The following is an 18211-nucleotide window of genomic DNA, read 5'->3' on the forward strand; positions in this document are numbered from 1 at the left end:
AAATTCTATCAGAAATGAAGATTTGATTTTATTACTATTATTATTTTTTTAGTAAGCCCTATGCCCAATGTGGGGCTTGAACTCACAACCATGAGACTGAGACTCACATGCTCTATTGACTGAGGCAGTCATGTGCCTCACTTAACTGAAATTAAAAAAAAAAAAGTACACAGATGATCTCCTTAAAAGCAGATGATCCCTATGAATAACTATGTTCAGAAGAATGCACTACATCATCAAGAATGGGTGTTTAGTAGCCTTCATTTCTTGAAATAAAGAATTGCAGACCATTTACAAAGACTTCTGCAATACCATTAGTCAAAGTCACTCTTGCATTTGATATCTAGGTTAATACACTCCTGGCCCAATGTATGTTTTAAAGAAAAGTTTCATTCTATTCCTAAAGGAACTTTAAAAGAAGACAAATACTCTGATATAAGCTTTATATCATCCATGCGCCAAATGAATTAACTACATGCCCAGTGCCATTTCACAAGCCCTAACCCTGGCTCCTTCAGTAGTTGTACTTACTCATTCAAATAAGCAGTATTTACTGACTGCAATTTGTATTCTATGTTTAAAGCACTGTGGGCAATGGAAAGATGTATAAATCACATTCTCAACAATTAAGTTGCTACAATCTCATGTGAGAAGATCAAGAAGAAAATAAATGAATTCATAAATTCTGTATGCAACTTTCAGATTTCTTCCTGAAAAGTTTTCTTACATAAAAGTTATTTTTCATGTGAACGTTGGTATAGCTGTTTATGGTACATAAAAACAGTACCAAAAAAAATTTTTTTAAGACAAAACCACCTTGAATCTAAAATTAATACATAGTGGAAAAAAAATCAACAGTGGAAGATATCTTCATTTCCATTTTCCTACCTTCAATAATTTATTTACATTTATGAGGAAAACTATTAATAATCATACACTTAAAAATAATTAACATTGGTGCTCGCTTTGGCAGTACATATACTAAAACTGGAATAATACAGAGAAGATGAGCATGGCTCCCGTGCAAGTATGACAGGCAAATTCATGAAGCATTCCAAATTTTTAAAATACTAAAAATTTGTAGATAAGGTACAAATGCTCCTTTACTTTTGGTCCTCATCCTAAGTCCCATCCACAGAGGTAACCATTCTTATCAGCTTAGTGTGTTTCTTTTCTGGATTTTTTTGGTATGAATTTATGTGGATATATATGGATATATGTATCCATAGAAAACAGATATTTTGTGTTTATTGTATATGGGTGTTTACATAAATATCAGACTATTATAAAGTTAATTACATTGGACTATGAAATAAAATAGTTATACTTTCAGAATCAGAATTTATACATATCAAAAAATAGTTTTGTTCACTTCATTCTCTTTCAAACACATTCTTTTTTTTTAATTTATGGTATTTATTTTGAGAGAGAAAGCACAAGTCAGGGAAGAACAGAGAGTAGGGGAAAGAGAGAGAATCCCAAGCAGGCTCCACACTAATAGTGTGGAGCTCCACATGGGGCTTGAACGCACCAACGGGGCTTGAACCCACCAATCATGAGATCATGACCTGACCCAAAGTCAGACGCTTAAATGACTGAGCCACCCAGGTACCCCAAAAACACATTCTTAAAGATAGCTACACATACTCAAGTAAGCACTAGATGTCTTACTTTACCTTTCCTCTCCAATCTGAAAGACAGAAATCCTTATGTGTCTCCTATTAAAATTACTCCACCTCTGGTAATCTGCACTCTACACATTCACTGCATTGACACATGGTAGGTGAATTCAATAATCACTTGGTTAGCCAAATAAATATTTCAAAATGAAGATTCTCAGCCACACCAATTCTGTTCTAGCCACAATGTAAACTAATATTTGCACACGGTTCTTGTAGGTAGATCATGGCCTAGAATCCCATTGGAGAACGCTCAACTACTTCCTTCTATTTCCTTTTCCAACAAAAACCATAAAAACACATAGTTTGTATCTACAAGATGTATATCATGTGTCTAAACAGATTTTTTTGTTTTTTTTTGTTTTTTTTACAAAATTTCAGGTTTTATTCTTCTCCTTTGCAGTTCTCAGGATACAGCAGAATTCATAAATAATTACTAATATTAGAAAGAACATGTGAATTCTTCCTTAAAATCAGAGTTACCACTATGAATAGTAATGGAGCTATTCTTTTAAATTTCTAAATTGCATTTGCACCATCATATAAGGCACAGAACATAGTCTGGAAAAATACAGATGTAAAGGGCTGAAATGTATCATCATTTAAATTACTAATGTCACTTGGAAAATAATTGAGGCTTGGGAATTAGTCTGGAATGCAAGATCAGTAGTACTTACTTTATGCTTACAATGAAAAGTTTGTTGCAATAAATGAAACTCATATCCTAGAGAACAAGAAGGTAGGATCTCCTTTGAAAAAACCAGTAACAGACTGCCACAGCATATGTCACTGCTAAATCATATGTGTTTGGTGGTAGCTGCCTAGCTAGTCTTGCCAAGATAAAGAATAAATATATTTCCTAATGCTTTCCATAAAATCAGTTTCATGTTTCATAATCATTTAACTTCTCAACATCCAGAGAATTCATTAATTAGAGCTCCTCCGGGCTGCCTGGGTGGCTCAGTTGGTTGAGCATCCTCTGACTCTTGATTACTGCTCAGGTCATGCTATCACACAGTTCGTGGGATCGAACCCTATATTGGGCTCTGCAATGACAGCATGTATCCTGCTTGGGATTCTCTCTCCCTCTCTGTCTGCCCTTTACCCCCTCAAAATAAACAAACAAACAAACTTAAAAACAAGTTAAAAAAATTAGAGCTCTTCCTATCATCCCATTGGTATTCTAATTAGTAAAGATTCTACACATTGTTCTTTAGTTTCTTATAATTTTTTAAATGTTTTATTTAAATTTTTTTGAGAGAGAAAAACAGAGCACGAGCAGGGGAGGGGCAAAGGCAAAAGGGAGACACAAAATCCAAAGCAGGATCCAGGCTCCAAGCTGTCAGCACAGAGCCTGATGTGGAGCTTGAACTCACAAACCAGGAGATCATGACTCGAGCCGAAGTCGGACACCTAACCGACTGAGCCACCCAGGTGCATGCGTGCGTGCGTGTATGTTTTTTTTATATACATCTTACTGTTAGGAGAGATACACTAAAATACTCAGAAGTAAAGTATCATATCTAAAGCAAATGTGGTAGAAAATAACCGATCTATCCTGAAGAGAATACAGAAGTTCATTGTATTATTCTTTCAATTTTTCTACAGCTATTAAAAATTTCAACATAGGGGTTCCTGGCCAGCTCGGTTGGTACAGCACGCAACTCTTGCTCTCAGGGCTGTGAACTCAAGTTTACGGATTACTTAAAAAAATTTTTTTTGTTAATCTAAAAGAAAAAGAAAAAATCAGTCAGTTAAGCATCTGACTTCGACTCAGGTCATGATTTCATGGTTCATGAGTTTGAGCCCCACCATCAGGCTCTGTGCTGGCAACTCAGAGCCTGAAGCCTGTTTTGGATCCTGTGTCTCCCTCTCTCTCTGTTGTCCCCTGCTCATATTCTGTCTCTCTCAAAAATAAACATTAAAAAAAAATTTTTTTTAATTAGGGAGAAAAACGCTGTTGATTTTTAAAAATTTGAACCAAACACAATGCTTATCAAATAAGCTTGTGAATAAAAAGGGTTACTAGGGGCTCAAACTGTAATTTTCTCCTCCTCACTGTTATAAATAAGAACTTTTCCACTAAAAAAATCAAAGGCATTTCCTATACATAAAAAGCATTCTAAACAGCCATATAATAGAGCAGTCTTGACAGTTTGAGAAGACAGAATACATTACACTTAGATTGAGAAGGTAAAGTTTTCCCAGTTAATTATGGGACTTACCTATCCATGTCATCGTCTCCTGGTAATAAGGGCGGGAGGGGCAGAGGAGGCAATGTTGAAGTTTTGAGGTGTGGAATAGCAGCTGTTACAGTTACTGGAGTCTTCACAGAAACCTGTACAGGGGGCTGAGAATTTGCCTGAGAGGACAGAGTAGATGTCCTTGGGTGAGTAGAAGGGGGCAAAGTTGAAGTACTAGAAGCAAGAACCTGACTAAACGCTGGTTGGGGAGGAGGCAGAGGTGGTTGCTGTGGAATAGCTGGTAGTGGAGGCAAAGGTGGCAAAGGGGGTGTCTGAGGTGGAGGGGTGGTAGTTGGTAAAGGAGGTGGAGGAGAAGTAACTGTGGGGAGAGGTGGATGGGTCTCCTTTTCTGATATCTCTGTCTCTTTTGGAGTAGCAATCTCCTCTTTCAATGCTATGGGTTTAGAGTCTCTTGATCCCTGTGCTTTCAAATCTTTAAGAATAGGATGCTTCTCAGAGTTCTCATCCAACTTTACTTTCCCTGTGTCTAAAGAATTTTTGACTTCTGTATTGAGATGTGTTACATTCACCAGTTCAGTATCTGGGGCAGATTTTTCCAATTTTACACCTCTGGGTAACTTTTTAGACTCCAAGCCTGAATCCTTAGCCTCTACTAAACTGTTCTCTTTTCTAGGCAAAAATATAGGTGAACCCTTGGACTCCTTTCCATCCATTTTTGCTGCAGCAGCAGCTGCTGCTCTTTCCTTCTTTTTCCTACTGAGTTCAGCTCCCAAGCTGGAGTTCAATGGAAGCCTGACAGGTGAGATGCTGGAATGTCGACTGCGTGACCCAGATCGCTTCTTTTTACTATGAGAAGATGAGTGTCTTGAATATGCAGGACTTCTACTTCTAGACTTCATGGATTTCCTACTGGGAAAAGAAAACGGCAATTTAAAATGGATAGCCTACGACAATATGGAGGAAATACATCAGTTAAACTATGGAGCAATGTAGGGAGAGTCATTTTCAAATGCCCCTTCTCTGTAAAGAGAGCTTCCGTATTATTTTTACTTTCTAATCTTATACTCTAATAAACTTTTGCTTCCTGCTCATTTAAAACAATAACAACTATGGAACACTGTAACTTAAAGAACCCACTTTGAATAATTTAGCAATATTAAAAATAAATTAGGTACCATCAAATAATAATGTATCAATATTGGTTCATTAACTGACAAACGTAAAATACTAATGCAAAATGTTAATCATAGGGGAAACTGGGTGCAAGGACATATAAGAGTTCTTTGTACTGGGGCGCTTGGGTGGCTCAGTCAGTTTGGTAGCCAACTTTGATTTTGTTTTGGATCATGATCTCATGGTTCACGGGTTTGAGCCCCACACTGGGGTCTAGGCTGACAGTGGGGAGCCTGTTTGGGATTCTACGTCTCTCTACCCCTCCCCCACACTCAAAATAAATAACTAAACAAAAGAAATCTTTGTATTGTACTCGATACTTTTTGTAAATCTAAAACTGGTCTAAAATATAAAGTTTATTTAAAAAAATCGACTACAAGGAACTAAATCCTGCATGACAACATATTTCAATCACATAACAATAAAATTACCCATTACTAGGGGCCCCTGGGTGGCTCAGTCGATTAAGCGTCCGACTTCAGCTCAGGTCATGATTTCACGGTCCGTGGGTTCGAGCCCCGCGTCGGGCTCTGTGCTGACAGCCAGCTCAGAGCCTGGAGCCTACTTTCGATTCAGTATCTCCCTCTCTCTCTGACTCTCCCCTGCTCAAGCTGTGTCTCTCTCCCTCTCAAAAATAAATAAAACAAATAATAAATAAATATAAATAAAATATATATAAATAAATAAAATTTAAAAAATAAAAATAAATAAAATAAATAAATTAAAAATTTTAATTTTTTTAATGTTTTATTTATTTCTGAGAGAGAGAGACACACAGCTTGAGCAGGGGAGAGTCAGAGAGAGAGGGAGATACTGAATCGAAAGTAGGCTCCAGGCTCTGAGCTGGCTGTCAGCACAGAGCCCGACGCGGGGCTCGAACCCATGGACCGTGAAATCATGACCTGAGCTGAAGTCGGACGCTTAATCGACTGAGCCACCCAGGCGCCCCTAAAAAAAATTTTTTTTAATTACCTATTACTTATCCACCTGAAGGAAGATGGGTGAATATTTTTTCACCATGTTGGAAAACACCCATATTCACAATGATCACTTTTAGAATTTGGGTTTAAGCCTCTGACAGAGTAAAAACATGATTTTAAAAAATATATACTTTTTTGTTTTGAGAATGCAAGCAGGAGAGGGGCAGAGAGAGGGAGAGAGATGATCCAAAAAGGGCTCTGCACTGATAGTTGTGAGCCTGACGTGGGGCTTGAACTCACGAACCATGAGATCATGACCTGAGCTGAAGTCAGATGCTGAACAGACTAAATCACCCAGGTGCCCTCCCAAAAAAGTTATACTTTATACTAAAGGTGGGTTATACCAATCAGGATGTTAGAAGTAATCAGCACACTTCACCAAAAGCTTATTGTTTCAACTAGAGAGCTAGTTAACTCATAGATCCCAGAAAAAGATTTTGTTCCTTGTATCCTCAGATGATAATTAAGCTGTACTTATACTAAATGAACCCAAAGACACAAGAGTTGTTAGGATTTACAAAATAGATAAATTGAAAAAATTGTCTTACCAAATAATTTATTAGAAGTTCTCAAAACTATAATGACTTTTGGTACTTTCACACGTAAAATGATTTCCGACTTTGTTGGAACTCAAAAAGCAAAGTACTGTTGCATGTTCAATTTATTTTCTTTGTTACTAAGAATCTGGGATTCTATGAGACCGATTATTCTAGACTGAAACTCAACCCTAATTCTTTTTGCCTTTTAATAAAGCCTAATGTGCTCAGGCCTCAATGTGTGGTGGAAAAAAGCAGGACTAAAAATGTTACTGGACAAAACATAATTTGCCCAGTAGTCTAAAATAAATTGTTCCCATTCCAGATCTTCAATTATCTCTCTTTATTTTTGATACTGATAACACGGACATTAATCAACTATTTCAAAATAAACAGCATATATGTGGAAGGGAAACAAACTGCATGATATCAGCCATAGTTTTCTTATACCTATACTGCTTTTTGGAAGTTTGGTTCTATTAGCTAGTTAAAATACAAAGTCATTATTGGACTCAAAACAGCAAAAACAACATATATATAAACATGAGGATACAGAATACTGAAAGTGGTTAAGTGGATTTACCAAATATCCACTTACTCTTAAGAAAACTAATACTTCTCTTATAAATAACTGGCTGAAACCAGAGGTTTCTCTGACTGAATTAGAGCTGGGATAAAACTACCATCTCTATTATGCCAGGGTAAACTTCTAAAATCCCACGCAGTAACGTCAGAGACCATACCCTAAAAACTATTGTTTAATGTTTTCACCATTACTAAATCTTCCTAAGGAACTCTGTCACAAACCTTTCAACTTCTGAACAGAAGCCTACTGTTAAGAGAACATTCTGATGGCCTTTGACTTATGGCATTTTTAGTGTACAAATGCTATATTTGAGTTTGAGATCCACTCTTCAAGACAAAAAGCAGGGGTGGGGAGAGGAGACAACCAATAGGCAAATGCAGGCAACAATAAAAATTGTTTTCAGGGGCGCCTGGGTGGCTCAGTTGGTTAAGTGTCTGACTTTGGCTCAGGTCATGATCTCACAATTTGTGGGTTCAAACCCCAAGTCGGCTCTGTGCTGACAGCTCAGAGCCTGGAGCCTGCTTCAGATTCTGTGTCTCCCTCTCTCTCTGACCCTCCCCTGCTCACGCTGTCGCTCTCTCTCTCTCTCAGAAATAAATTTAAAAACATTAAAAAAAATTTTTTTTAACTGTTTTCAAAAACAAATGTATTTTCCTCCTGAATTGAGTTAGGTTCTACCCATCAAAAATGAAATTGCTACTATTAATCGTTACTAATTTGGAGAATTCAAAGACTTTGCATTTCTGGCAAAGCATTTTCAGTCTTTTATAACGATTTTGCTTGTTTAATTTTGACTGTATTTCCCAAGGAAAAAACACAAAAGAATATCACAGAGGAAACTTATGTTCTACTCTGACTCTAAGAAATTTTTGTATTTTATTTGCTGTCTGGAATTTCAATAACTGTGGAAAAATATGCAGTGCATACACACAAACATATAATGCTCTCTATAACCCAACTAAAAATATGCATGTGTTTCTAAAATTATGTAATGTTACATACACAAATGTAATTTGTGTCCTATGCTATCATATTGTGTCTCTAATTCTTTCCTGATTTATTTTTTACCATTACTACACTAGTTTCAATCATCTAGGAAGAGAGGAAAAGATAACTTGAGATGTGAATCCAAAAGGAATCACTGCAAAGCAAGTTCTTTCTGAAACTCGTTTTAGTGTTTTAGGCTCAAATGCACTTCCGTATTAACAAAACTCAAGACAATAAAAATTCTCAAAACAGCCTTAATGAAATGACTCCCTCAAGAAAACAAGTATTCTGAGAATATTTCCTAGATTTCCTTAAACTAAGCAACTTTATAAATAGTATATTTAAGACTTACTCATTTCACTGTATATAAATTTTGCTCCTTCAAAAAAAAGTAAACTCTAGCTAATGCTATATATACAATACACAAAAATGCTTAAAGTGAAGTATACTGATGTCTGCAACTTTGAGATGAATCAAAACAAAGATGGATTGATGGAGAAATGGTTAATTATAACAAAACATATGCATATGTTAATTGTAGAATTTAAATAGTACATATATGGGTTCTCACTATAATTCTTTCAACTTTCCTGTGTTTGAAAAATTGTGATAAAATGGCGGGGAGGGGGACTTAGGAACTTCAAACCCTGACAGCTTGGAATTCTGCAGCTTGATCAATTCAAACTAGTTTATGAATAATTGTAACTTTAAGTCAGTGAAAATTTCTCATATTGACATATTAAAAGACATGCACGGATTTTTAAAAATTAGCGTAACTTCTCCACTAGTGTTCAACAACATTTCCTTGCTCATAGAATTTACTGACTTGCTCCAGGTACCAGGCACTGTGCTATGCAGTTCATATTTACTAGCTAATTTAATCCTCACAATTACTCTAGAAATAAGGTAGTTATTATTCCCATTTTACACATAAAGAAACACGGGCAGAAAGAAATAAATTCTTTGCCAAAGTTCACAAAGCAAGATTAGGATACCACTCAGGTATAACTCCAAAGCCCATGTTCTTTTGTGGACAAAGGTGAGCCCACAAAGAGGGATATACAACTCATCACCTAGGAATAAAAACACAGTTTTCAACAGTAATTCATTTCAACAATTAAATTTCTAACCAACATGCCTGTCTTCCTAAGATACCATGATGAAGGCACTAATACCATTTTTTTGGAGAAAGAGTCTGAAAATTGCCAGTAGTCACAGGGTAGGTTAATGGTGATGCTGATAATCAAATTTTCCTTGGAACCAATTTCTGCTAGGCTATATACCAACAAAAGGAAAAAGGACTAAATAGCTGAATTTCCACTAGAAACATCAGTTATAAGACAAGAATTATCAAAACATCGTCAGTTAGGAAATAAATCATAGCTTTGGAGACTCAGGGAACAGCACACACACAAGTGATAGATGACTTCGGCAAATACCTCCAGATAATACAAATGAAAATTTGTAACTTCTTACATCTCCAATCAGATCCAGTGAGGTCTAAAGCACTAATACCAAGGTGATTTTAAAATATTTAAGACAAAGCAACAGAAATCGCTAAATCTGCTCTGGGATAAGCTCAGTTATCAACCTGTGCACTCGATAAGCAGAAACTTATCGAGAGAGGGTTTTTCTCATAGGAGCTTCCAACGGAGTATCTCACCGCAGGAATTACCTACCTTTAGCAGTTTTAGGCATGTGAACTCTCCACTTCTCCGAATTCTGGGTTGAGAGAAGACCAGATTCACCTACTTGAATTCACTAGCGGATAGCAAAGTGGTCTAGTCAATGAGGAAGACTGGGGGCTTCAACAAGAGATTAACATGACTAATTGCCCGTTCCTCATAACCCACCCTAAGGAAGAAAAGGCCGTTAGAGAAATAGCTCACCTGGGGAGTGGACTCCGACTCAGAGACCGTTTGCTCAAGAAAGGGCTGCTGGACCGTCTGCGACCATAGGGACTGGGTGATCTCCCACTGTAAGAGCCACTCCTTTCATAGCTGGAAGAACGTCTCCGGCCATAGGGGCTCACAGACCTTTGTCGTCTACTGTAGGGACTGGGTGACCGGGTGCTGGACTGGTAGGCCGAAGGCTCCTTGTAAGGAGGGCTAATTGACTGTCTTCTTGAGGTACTTCCAGGACTCTTCTTGTAAGAGTCATAATTGCTAGACGTGTGAGATCTTGGAGGACTAAGGTCATAATCTTGGCCATAAGAAGCTCCTGAGGGGCTATCATCTTGCTTGGGGCTGTCAGACCATTTCCTATGGGGACTCCTGGATCTCCGTTTGGGGCTGTCCACCGTTTTGTAGCTTTTGGGTGTTTCTCTTTTCCGATGACTTTTACTCCGGTCTTTGTGCCCAGACTTCAACTCGCGTTCTTTCCGGGTCTTCTCCTTATGGAGTTTGGATGACCTGGATTCCTTGTTGCTACTGCTTTTGGAGATCTGTGCCTTCCCATAGTCCTCATTCTCCTCGTTTGAACGCTTTGAACTTCCTGAGATCCGGTCCTTCGTAGATCCCGATTTGCTGGGGACTTCCTGGTTTTTTTCTTTTTCTGTCTGTTTGGTTTTTAGTAAGTCCCGGGAACGTCTGTGCTGGTGGTGACGATGTTTGTGCAGGCGGTCGCTCCGATCAGCTCCACGACGTTCATCATTGTCCCTCCTGTCTAGTTTGAAGGCCATGTCGTCAGAGAAGGTATCTGAATCAGAGCTGATGTCATCATACTCCACCAAAGGTTTGATAATTGTACCTAAAGGTGCTGCTTCGGGGGTCACCAACCCCATGTCTTTGGAGTGCTTGGATTTATGCCGCTTGTGCTTCGACACCAAGCGGTGACGCTCTCTGCTGTTGGAGCTGCCACCTCCCGATGACGGCTGCAAAGTTCCAGAAGCTCCTCCACTCCCGTCCTTCTTGCCCCCATGTCTCTCTGGATTGGGCATTCCCTTTCCCCTAGCCTCAAAATGGGGAAAAAGTTCCCCAGCACTCCGAAAAGTAACCCCCACCCACCCCCCCAACCCCACGCCTACCAAAGCGCCCCTAAAAGGGGGTGGGGAGGGAAGGGACGGTAGCCCAGGCTCCTCCTCCCTCCCGACTCCTCAGCACCCTCCTACATGAGGTGGGGGGTGAAGGAGCCAGGAAAGAAATGAGAGTTCTTCAGCAGAGGAGTTGCGAGACAACGGGTAGCTGCCCAAGTCTGTTTCCCGTACTCCCCCCGCCGAGCCAATCCTCAGGCCCGGACGCCGGGGAGGTCGAGGAAGTAGGAAGCCGACGGCCCGGGGGCTGTGGGGCCGACTCCGGCTCTGGGGCCCTGTGAAGACTGCGCGGGCCCTTCCCCTACCCGGTAGCCCGGCTCCGGGCGGCTTCCTGTCGCTGGGGTCCCGCGGCCTAGGTGCCTGACGCCCCCTTTGTCCCTCGCTCCTGAGGGAGACCCTTTTCTTGCCTCTGCCTCACCTCAATACCTCACACACTCACTCGCTCCCTCACACAGACTCAGTCACACACTAGGTTAAACCGAAACGGCACTTGAGGGGAGGGGGGGAGGGGGCAACCCGAGGAAACGCCGCGAGAATCCTGTGGGCTCTCGCGGTATTTCGTGCTTCCCTTTCACCTCTCAGCGCTGCTTGCTCAAATATCGCGAGAGCACGTCCCGAAAAGGAAACTCGTTCCGCCAGAGTCTCGCGATAGGCTCCTCGCTCTCCATTTGAGCAAAGCTTTATTGAAACGGCAGTGGGTTTTTTTTTTTTATTCAAAGCTTTATTGATAACGCTTGAAAAAATAACAACCAGGCTCCGGCGCAGGACTAATTTTGCACACTTTATAACAACTCTTTTTAACTACCAGGATGAAAAAATGTCAACAGGACAAAGGGCGGATGTGCGGACATTCCAACCGAAGTGCCTAAGCATTAACAATGCTTTCCACTTACATAGCGTATACTAGGCGCATTGTCCCTATGTCTCCTACTACCTTGCAAAACACGATATCCTCAGCCCCGTTTTACAGATAAGAAAACTCATAGTCACGAAAGGTAAATAACTTACTCAAGGTAACAAAGCTAGTCCAGCAAGTGACGAAGACGAGATTCAAATTCAAGTCTAACACTCAAGCACAGCTCTTGTAAAGTGTGCCACTTCCTCTTTCTATTCTGTTTAAAATCTTAACTTGAAAATTCATCACCTCTTGGGATCATCTGTGACTTTTCTGGAACCATTTAGCCTTTTATCTTCACATGGTAGATTATAATTATGAACAAGCAAAACATGGTATTCACGTGCAAGAAACAAATAATCTCTTACCCTGCCCTTCATTTTCTACTTTTCAAAACTTTGCACACATTAACTCATTCCATCTTCACAACAATCATCTGAATTAAGGTTGTGTATGTGAGGAAACTAAGGCACTGAGAAGCTAAATGACTTTTCCAAAATTATTTATTCTTAAATTTATCTGAGACTTTAAGGCCTTTCTCTGTGAAATAGTGTCTACTCTCATATGGGCATCAAGCAAGACATGGGGAAAATATTAATAACACAAGATATGAGATGATAAATGTTGTAAGAGTGATACAGAACACTGCAGAAATTCAGAAGGAGGCTGGGAGTGTTAAGAAAAAGTTTTATAAATTAGGGCTCAGTTGGTTGAGCCTCTGACTTCGGCTCAGGTCATAATCTTGTGGTTTGTGGGTTCATGGCCCACATCGGGCTCTGGGCTGACAGCTCAGAGCTTGGAGCCTGCTTGGGATTCTGTGTCTACCTGTCCTGCTTGTGCTCTCTCTCTCTCTCTCTCTCTTTCTCAAAAATAAACACACACACAAAAAAAAGTAGGGCTTTTGAGTTGGGTCAGGAAGATTAAAAAGGATTTGTATATGCAAAGATGGGACGATCAGCCAGTAAATTAGGGGCCAAAAAACATCCTGAATGAAGGCAAAAGAACCCACTCTCAAAATCACTCCCTCAAAATTTTCTTTTTGCTTTTGGTCACATGGGTAGCAGTAAAAGAAAGTTTTTACCTAAATGTTTGAGTCTATAAATGTTGGCTAAAAATGTAAAAGATAAACTTTAATTAACCATGGAAGAAAAATTAATGCCATCAAGAAAAAAAAAAAGCATAGAATTAATACTGGAACTCAGGTATGATAACTCCTCATTCATTGCTGTAAGAAAGCCTGGATGTAAAAGTCCCCACCAGTATCTGACATGATAGCAGATAGCATGAGACTAATGGCCGATTAGATGAAATGACTGACCCACCTTATCAAACACCGGCATGAGTTCAGCAAAATCACTCTGATTTTTTATATCTTTTAAATGAGATTAGGGGCGCCTGGGTGGCTCAGTCGGTTAAGCGTCCAACTTTGGCTCAGGTCATGATCTCATGGTTTGTGGGTTCGAGCCCCGCGTTGGGCTCTGTGCTGACAGCTAGCTCAGAGCCTGGAGCCTGCTTCAGATTCTGTATCTCCCTCTCTCTCTGACCACCCTCCCCTGCTCACACTGTCTCTCTCTCTCTCTCTCTCAGAAATAAATAAATTCAAAAAAATTTAAATGAGATTAAGTTTCTGACCCAGGTTGCATCTGCGCTAGTGGTAAAATGGAAAAGTGTGGACATTAGAAGAAATTATTGTAATGCGTCAAATAAAATCTTAAGTAAAATTCATCATATAAATTAAACAGTGGTTGAAACTTTCCTAATTATATGTTGGTTGCCTACTGAAGACTAAGAGACTTCTAACGAATGAGTAAATGAAAGTTTTACTGAATTTTTATAATATCTTATATTTCTTTTTTTTATGTTTTATTTATTTCTGAGAGAGAGACAGCATGAGCAGAGGATGGTCAGAGAGAGACGGAGGCACAGAATCTGAAACAGGCTCCAGGCTCTGAGCTGGCTGTCAGCACAGAGTCCGATGCGGGGCTTGAACCCAGGAACTGTGAGATCATGACCTGAGCCGAAGTCGGACGGACACTGAGTCACCGAGGTGCCCCTAACATCTTATATTTCTATAGCACTATTCAGTTTTCCGCAGAACTCTTTTAAGCCTGTCAGTAGATATCAGTTGAACAAAAAACCTGGTGACAGGCCAGGATGAGTATTACTATATGCATATACTAAAGGTTGAAACTGAGACCCAGGAGTTGGAGTATGTTTATAGTAAGTGTAGGAAGTGCCAGGAGCAGGGACAGCTTTTCATTTAATCTTAGACCAGTACTCTTTCTATTTCAATACACTATCACTTTTTGGTGGATAAAATGCTACTCTAATGTTAATATCTCAATAAAGCTGGAAAAAATGTAATCTAGGAAATATATTTTGTTAAGGTGTTTAATACAAAATCAGCGTAAACTGCAGAAGTTTGTCCAACAGTTGGTGACAATAGCAGTGGTTTTATAAAATAAGGATTACTTCACTCTACAGAAAAACTTTGAACTCAGAAATTCCAGAACTGCATAATATGCTTTATTTGCATGACCTCCCAGGACAGGGAGTCAGGGCAACTTTGTGAACCTCAAGGTAATCAGTCAGATGAAGACTATACTTTCCCTGTAAATCCCCCAAAGCAAGTCAGAAAGCTTCTCTTCAGGCTGTACCCAAGAGGAAATGTTTAACTAAAGTCAATAACTGCTACTCCCCACCCTAGATCAATTTGTTAGTTCAGATTTTAGGTTTAAAGTGCCCTCTTAAATCTCCGTCAAAGCTTAGTCATTTAAAACTTGACCATTGTTCTCTTCTTGCCGTAAACAAAGATTGCTCCTACGTGCACTTTCAGTGATTTTCTTGTTTAATTACATGTCTCTCCCATCTTTACGTCTGGAGCACAAACTTTTCAACAATGTCATTTTATCTGCATGTACAAATGAGAAATTATAACTTCCTATTCTCTCCTGTGACCAAAATTTGGTATAGTTTATTTCTATGCTTATAAGGTTTAAAATTCCATAGCTACACTTGGCATAGAGGTTACATATTGTGTACAGTTTCCATGAAGAAATATAGTTGTATATCTAATATTGATATTTTGGGAACAATGATAAATTAACAAACATTTTTTGAGTAACTGGTTACTGTGACCAATCATATTTTCAGAACTCTTAAGTCAGGTGAGTCCATCAAGGGTTGGGCTGTGTTATTTATTTATTTATTTATTATTTTATTTTTTAGAGGGAGGAGGAGAGTGTGAGTGAGGGGAGAGGATCAGAGGGAGGGAGAGTGAGAATCTTAAGCAGGCTCTATGCTGAGCGTGGAGCCTGGTGTGGGGCTTGATCCCACAACCCTGGGATCATGACATGAGCGGAAATCCAGAACCAGATGCCCGATCTCCTACCTAATATACAAGAATTAGGATTCCACAGATGCTTGTTGAATGAAGAACACTTTGATAAGAGGAAATAGCATTTTGAGAAAGAGAGAGCAAGCAAACACACACACGGGAGGAGCAGAGAGAAGGTGAGAGAGCAAATCTCAAGCAGGCTCCACACTGTCAGCTCGCAGCTCTACATGGGACTTAAACTAAGAACTGTGAAATCATGACCTGAGCTGAAATCAAGTCAGATGCTTAATCAACTAAGCCACCCAGGCTCCCTGGAAACAGCATTTTAAGTATGCATTATCTTTGAATATTCTCACTTGGGTAAAATACTCTCTGTACCTCATCAATTTTAAGGTTGCTAGATTTACATTATATGATATTTGGAACATACTTTTATACCAAAAATATTCAGTGATTATCTAAAATTCAAATTTAACTGAGTGTTCTGCATATATATTTTTAATGTTTATTTGTTTTTGAGAGAGAGACAGAGCATGAGCAGAGGAGGGGCAGAGAGTGAGGGAGACACAGAATTGGAAGCAGGCTCCAGGCTCTGAGCTGTCAGCACAGAGACTCACATGGGATTTGAACTCACTAACCATAAGATCATGATCTGAAGTCAGATGCTTAACTGACTGAGCCACCCAGGCACTTCCCTGAGTGTTCTGTATTTTATCTGACAACCCTATCAATTTATACCAACAATATGCATTGAGTCTCTGATGGGTGTCGGGGACTTGGCCAAGCAATGTCATTAGACTGTAGTGAAAGAAGTAGATCCAGTGTAACCTTCCTGGCAATAACAATCTAACAGAGAAGACAGGCATTGAACCATCCTGTACTTAATTTTGATGGTAAAGTGCTATTAAAGAGATGTTTGAAATAATTAACAGTGGACCTGATCAAGTCAGGGGTTAGAGAAGGCTTCTCTAGCCTAGAGGAAGACAACTGACCTCTGAGTAAGAGGGCCTTGGTGAGGTGAAGGGGTCAGGTGAAGGCCCCTCCCAGCAGTTAAAAAGACCTGTTCAAGGACCTTGGGAGATTAAAGAGTGCAGGAATTTTCTGCAAGAGAAAAAAGGCCAGCATGGCTGGGGATTGGCAAGGGGAGAAGAACTGGGTCTAGCACAGTTTTGTAGGCCCAATAAAAATTTGCCTACTGGGCCCAAGTACAGTGTTAGGTAGTGGGAAATTAAGGCCAGGGGCACCTGGGTGGCACAGTTGGTTGAGTGTCAGACTTCGGCTCACGTCATGATCTCCCAGTTTGTGAGATGGAGCCCCACTTCAGGCTTGCTGCTGTCAGCGCAGAGCTGGCTTCAGACCCTGTCCACCTTTTCCCTGCCCCTCCCCTGCTCATTCTCTCTCTCTCTCTTAAAATACACAAGTAAAAAATAAGTACATAAAAAAAAAATGATAGCCAAATCCAGCCCCAAGAAACTCACTCTGTAGTAACTCAAAGGAAATGAGGATAAAGAATAGATAAGAAATTAAATTTGAATTCTACTTTCAAGGAGCATGGTTACAGATACCTTTGTGGTAATGGACAGGTTTTCAGACACTTCTAAAGATTTGTTTTTATTAAATTTAAGTGCTGTGTCTGTAGTTATCTGCTGGAATGTCCTTGGAGGATGTTTGAATAGCATTTTTGAAATGTGGACAGTCTCATACTGAAGAGCCAGTAGAAATCCACCGTTAGTATCCTTGCAGCGAACTAGGTAAACTCCAACTTTACAGCCGTTATTTTCAAAGATGTGTTTAGAAAAAGAACATTAAAAAAAAAAGCCATAACCATGTTAAGAATTTTCACCGAATGCATTGTGTTTTAGCCTAGTTCTTCAGTTCCAGTGGCCATGAACTTCTCAGCATTACTCCAAATTTCTCTTTGTGAGGATTTACTTATGGAAGAGGTAGGACACACATTCTTTGTCATGTAGAGTGCAAGCTAAACTGGCGGTTTTTACTATGATTACAAAATAGGGACACTACCAATTGTCATACACCTTGGTGCTCTAAATATAATTAATAGCATGATGTTCTGACCCCTTCGTTTACCTTAACCCCAAATCTTCCAGATCTTCAAAACAATTGTAAGAGAAATATTTCTTAAATTTGAGGGGCACCTGGGTGGCTCAGTCGGTCCGACTTCTGGTCAGGGCATGATCTCACATTTCATGGGTTCGAGCCCCGAGAGCTCCGCATCGGACTGTGCTGACAGCTGAGCCTGGAGCCTGCTTCAGATTCTGTGTCTTCCTCTCTCTGCCTCTCCCCTGCTCATACTCTGTCTCGCTCTCAAAATTAAATAAACATTAAAAATTTTAAAAAAATTTTTAAGAAAAAATTAGGACGTGGGAATTAAGTGAATTGGACTGGCTTGGAACGTCATGTTACAACAATTATTTATGTTACATTATAATTTTTATAGCATAATTTTCCATCTAGTATCTCAACAAATCATATTATTTTTAATGAAATATTTGACACCAATATTCTTTGAAGAACTAGTCTTTCAGTTAAGAGATCCCAGGATTTTAATTTACGAACTCCTTTGCCATTCGCAAGTAGAGCCAAACGATACCAGACAACAAACACCCTACATAGGAGGAGGTATCATGAGACGACCGAGGGCTAAGGGAAGGATTGACTGGGTAATTCTCGCGAGAAGCACCGCATTCACTATTTTTCGCGATATTTTGGTGCCCAACCTTTTCCCCAGCTCTCGCAGGATCACGGTTAATCTCGCGATACTTGGGAAGTTCCGTGGGGAAAA

At 39.6% G+C, this 18211-nt stretch overlaps 1 protein-coding gene and 1 non-coding gene across 7 annotated transcripts in view; one reads left to right on the plus strand and one right to left on the minus strand.

The window, feature by feature from the left end:
* The window catches only part of CDK12 (cyclin dependent kinase 12), a 77133-nt gene extending 65991 nt beyond the window's left edge, over positions 1-11142 (minus strand). For 2 of the 6 annotated variants that reach the window (XM_039227677.1, XM_039227676.1), the window contains exons 1-2: positions 10035-11141; positions 3905-4792 (exon numbers count right to left, since the gene is read on the minus strand). In XM_039227677.1, coding sequence (XP_039083608.1) covers positions 3905-4792; positions 10035-11083 — 1937 coding nt within the window. In that variant the 5' untranslated portion in view covers positions 11084-11141. Of the gene's footprint in view, positions 1-3904; positions 4793-10034 lie in introns of all 6 variants that reach the window. The other 4 variants (XM_039227675.1, XM_039227673.1, XM_039227678.1 and 1 more) reach the window with 3 other exon arrangements.
* Positions 958-1064, plus strand: LOC120229166. The gene has a single exon (XR_005527684.1). It is a non-coding gene; the product is annotated as a U6 spliceosomal RNA (small nuclear RNA).
* Positions 11143-18211: the final 7069 nt, after the last annotated feature.

The sequence above is a fragment of the Hyaena hyaena genome, unplaced genomic scaffold, assembly GCF_003009895.1.
Source record: "Hyaena hyaena isolate Hyena2069 unplaced genomic scaffold, ASM300989v1 scaffold_29, whole genome shotgun sequence".
Taxonomy (NCBI): domain Eukaryota; kingdom Metazoa; phylum Chordata; class Mammalia; order Carnivora; family Hyaenidae; genus Hyaena; species Hyaena hyaena.